Here is a 3,995-nt window from a genome sequence, read left to right as displayed (position 1 = left end):
CACACACACACAGACAGACAGTCTCATGCTGAATGCGGTTATATAAGAATGAGAAAAATAAGGCCAGACTCTTGGGACATTGGGAGATAATTGTCAAAGACGTTTTAAAGGTTATTTATGAGCATAAAAAGTGTGTAATTATCCTGCCAGTTTCAGTTTGTTTGTGCAGTAATTGGGTTTACATTACAAACATACAAACAATTTATCAATAAGGATCATTCATGCAAATAAAATACAAAATAAACTTGAATTTTGAGTTCAGACCCTGCATTTCGTGTTTGGTCATCTAATGGCCTTCTCAAGATTAGTGACCTCTATGAAGAGGGAGTCTTTGCCTCCTTCTCCTTTTTATCTAAAACATATAATTTACCCAGTCATCACTTATTTCGGTTTTTCCAAATCAGACACTCTATACAGAAGCAGTTCCCTCACTTTCCTAATCGTCCCCCTGAAACGCAGTCATTAATAATTTAATAAATTCAATTAATGTGGACCCTACTGACACTCTTAAAGACACTTGGGAGCACGACCTAGGAGTTACTATTACAGAGGATCTATGGCGTAACATCTTGACCCAGGTACACTCCTCTTCCTTATGTGCTAGGCATGTTTGATGCAGTGTAAAATACTATTCACAGAGCTCACTTAACCGATGCCCAGTTGGCTAAAGTTTTCCCAGATAGAAGCGCTGCCTGTAACCGCTGCAAACATTCACCTGCCCATCACCTGCATATGTTTTGGACATGTCCACAGCTGGCAACTTTCTGGTCAGGTGTATTTGATACATTTAATAAAGCTCTCAACACTAATATAGACCCTGATCCCTTGTTAGACCTCTTTGGAGTATCCCTTAGACCTGATCTGACAGCCTGAGATAGTAAAGTTGTTGCTTTTACAACTTCGCCCCCGACACAAGACAGGTGGATACAGGATATTTTTTTACTGTATCAGACATGAAAAGTTAAGATGCTCACTCTCTGGTTCACTCAAATCCTTTTATAAGACTTGGGATCCCTTTTTGGACTATATTAAAGCACTACCTTGTGCACCTGTAACTGGCAACATGCAATGTTTGTCATCTGTTAGAAGTGATTTAAAAAAAATGTTGTATTATATATTATTACTTATATATTAGTACCACATTAAATACCCTGCTACATGAATTTAGGTAGCATGTTATATATATCAAAGTGTTGTTAATGTTATTATAACGTGTGTCACACTGTCTCAGTTTATGGTCTACTGACACTGAAATATGCGAGTCAACAATTCAGAATCGTCCTTCCTTTCTGAGCCTCTCGAGGAGCCGTAGCTGTTCACTTTTCCTCCACGTCAGCTGCATCTGCGCACTGTGCTCTCATCCACACACACATTAAGTTTCTTACACTGGTAATCGGACAGTAAAATCGTTCCTGACGTGACAATAATCGCATGAAGTGATGTTTAAGAAACTGAAGCAGAAGGTGATAGAGGAGCAGTCGCCTCAGCGGAGCAGCGCGCAGGCGCAGGTCAGTGCACTTTGTTCATGTAGCATGTATGCTAACAAAACAAAACAACATCAAGTATGTACTAGAGTTATGAAGCCTAACACTCTTATTACTGTATTAAACATTCAAATTACAACGTTAGCTCTTAAACTCTTAATAAAGTAGCTGATTAGTTATACACTAACAAAACAATACCAAGAAGCAATCAGATGGAGATGATATGGTACTTTGATATTTACGTTACCATGGTGCTGAGTGATTACCACATTCATGCATAATGGTATTTACATGGTATTTTAAATAATATTGTGGTACCGCCATGGTATTCTGTGAAGTTACCTTCTTAATACCACATTTACATTATCATCTCTTGCTTGTCAACTACTTAATGACCCACAAACCAGCCTGACCTGTTAACCAGAGCTCTTCAGCACGTCTCCCTAAACAGACTTGATATTGACAGGTTAAACTTCTACTTCAGTTGACATTCAAGTCTGTTTGGTTTAATTATCAAGTAAAGCTATGAACACAGAAGTATACACATGTTTGGGGGTGAATCTAATAAAAATGATCAAAACATTTTTTAAATAGAATTTTTAAAAAATATTTTTTTATCTCTTTATTTTAATAAAATGAAATTATATTAGAGCGCTAGGAACACATATGAACACTATGTACATTTTCAGGATTTTTTTTGGTTGAAACCTAACTATAAAACCAGCCTGCTGTAACATTATATATATATATATATATATATGTGTGTGTGTGTGTGTGTATATATACTGTATATACACATTATGTTACAGCAGGCTGGTTTTATAGTTAGGTTTAAATGTGCTTAATTATTACCAAAAAATCCTGCAAATTTTTACAAAAATATTAAGCAGCAAAAATCAGTGTATTAGAATGATTTCTGAAGGATCATGTCACACTGAAGACTAATGATTCAGCTTTGCATCTCAGAAATAAAATATATTATCTTCAAATATATTAAAATAGAAAACCAGTATTTTAAACGATAATATAAATAAAAATATTTATATTGTAATAATAATATTTCACAATTTCGACTGTATGTTTGATCAAATAAATACAGCCTTGCTGAGCGCAGAAGCGACTTCTTTTAAAAACATAAAAAATCTTAATTATTCCAGACTTTTGACCAGTAGTGTATTTGGTGCACTGACTGTGATTGTGGTGTCTTGATGTGTGTCACACATGTCTGTGTGCAGCAGGTGAGTTCAGGAGAGAGGCGCGCTCAGCCCCCTTTCCTGCACCAAGATGCCCCGGCCTCCCCCAACGACAGAGAGGTGAGCAGTCAGACGCAAACAACCCGTCTTCTCATTGCTCTTGAGTGCATGTATACGAGCAGCAACTGCTTCCATGTGCCAGATATGCCCTTTAACTCTTGTGTGTTTAATATCTGAACTGTTATGAATAAGAATACACCATACTCTCATAACACAGGCTTTTCTCATGATTGCAGACACAATACATTTAATCAACAACTTCAGGCGATCTTTTGGTGTTTGTCAGACGCGCAAGATCATCGTGATACAATCTATAATTCAAGTACTTTACAGTAAATTTATACGATATATCTATAATTTTTTAAGTTTAAACCTAAGAAATGTGTTTGAAAATTTTAGTTTTAAAAAGTGTGCTTGTGCGTTCATTCTTGATTTAAATTAAACTTAAATTAATTTGAAATTTTGAAATATTAAGTATCCTGTAAGTGTCTAAATACTTTTTGGGGTCACTATGGTCTGGACCAGGTCTAGGGCAATAGATTCTGTGAATGTAAAATGCTTGTTTAAGTTAAATGATCTTCCTCTTGTTTTACAGAGAACTTTGTGCTGAGATATCAAATCAGTTTGATAATCTCCAGCTGGTTGGTTACCACATGACATGCTATGATTGCACTAATGCAGGCTAATAATAGTCTAGATGGTACAGTTTTGTCATTTCTGGACTGTGACATTAAACCCCCTTTTGAAGCATGAACCTTTAAACATGACAAATATTGACATATGAATACATCTTCTGAAATAGTATTGGACTTTCAAACACTGCTTGGTTTATTTTTGTGAGTTTTGTCAATGTAGCATGAATCAAGTTACTATTTTTTTTTGTTTTATTGATGTTTTTGTCCTCTTTTATGAATCGCAGCTAAAATAGATTGTACCTCAGAATGAAGCAGATCATCATTGCAGGGGTTACTGATGAGTGAGCCGAGGTTTTGCTCGTACCTTTGACTTTCTACCACATTTTGTTTGTATTTCTTTATTTCTTTTTGAAATTTTCATCAGATCTCAGAATGAATTCCACATCATCTCAGCATTTCCAGGGCTCAACAATAAGGATTATTTTTTTCCTTTTTTTTTTTTTACTAGCACTGCCAACATTTTCATTGGCCCCACTACAATTAATATATATATATGTTTTTTTTCTTTTTACATTTTTTGTATTTAATGTATATTTTTATATTTAAATGTAATTATATATATA

At 35.0% G+C, this 3,995-nt stretch overlaps 1 protein-coding gene across 2 annotated transcripts in view; it reads left to right on the top strand.

Moving 5' to 3' along the window:
* The first annotated feature begins 1,325 nt into the window (after window positions 1-1,325).
* LOC107724992 (golgin subfamily A member 4-like) overlaps window positions 1,326-3,995 on the top strand; it is a 57,375-nt gene continuing 54,705 nt past the window's right edge. The window contains exons 1-2 of one of the 2 annotated variants that reach the window (XM_016534109.1): window positions 1,326-1,508; window positions 2,723-2,797. In XM_016534109.1, coding sequence (XP_016389595.1) covers window positions 1,440-1,508; window positions 2,723-2,797 — 144 coding nt within the window. In that variant the 5' untranslated portion in view covers window positions 1,326-1,439. Of the gene's footprint in view, window positions 1,509-2,719; window positions 2,798-3,995 lie in introns of both variants that reach the window. The other variant, XM_016534118.1, reaches the window with a different exon arrangement.

Source organism: Sinocyclocheilus rhinocerous, unplaced genomic scaffold, assembly GCF_001515625.1.
Source record: "Sinocyclocheilus rhinocerous isolate Xijiao unplaced genomic scaffold, SAMN03320098_v1.1 scaffold823, whole genome shotgun sequence".
NCBI classification, from domain to species: Eukaryota; Metazoa; Chordata; class Actinopteri; order Cypriniformes; family Cyprinidae; genus Sinocyclocheilus; species Sinocyclocheilus rhinocerous.
Note: the sequence above shows the minus strand (reverse complement) of the source record. Positions and strands in the feature narration are given on the sequence as shown.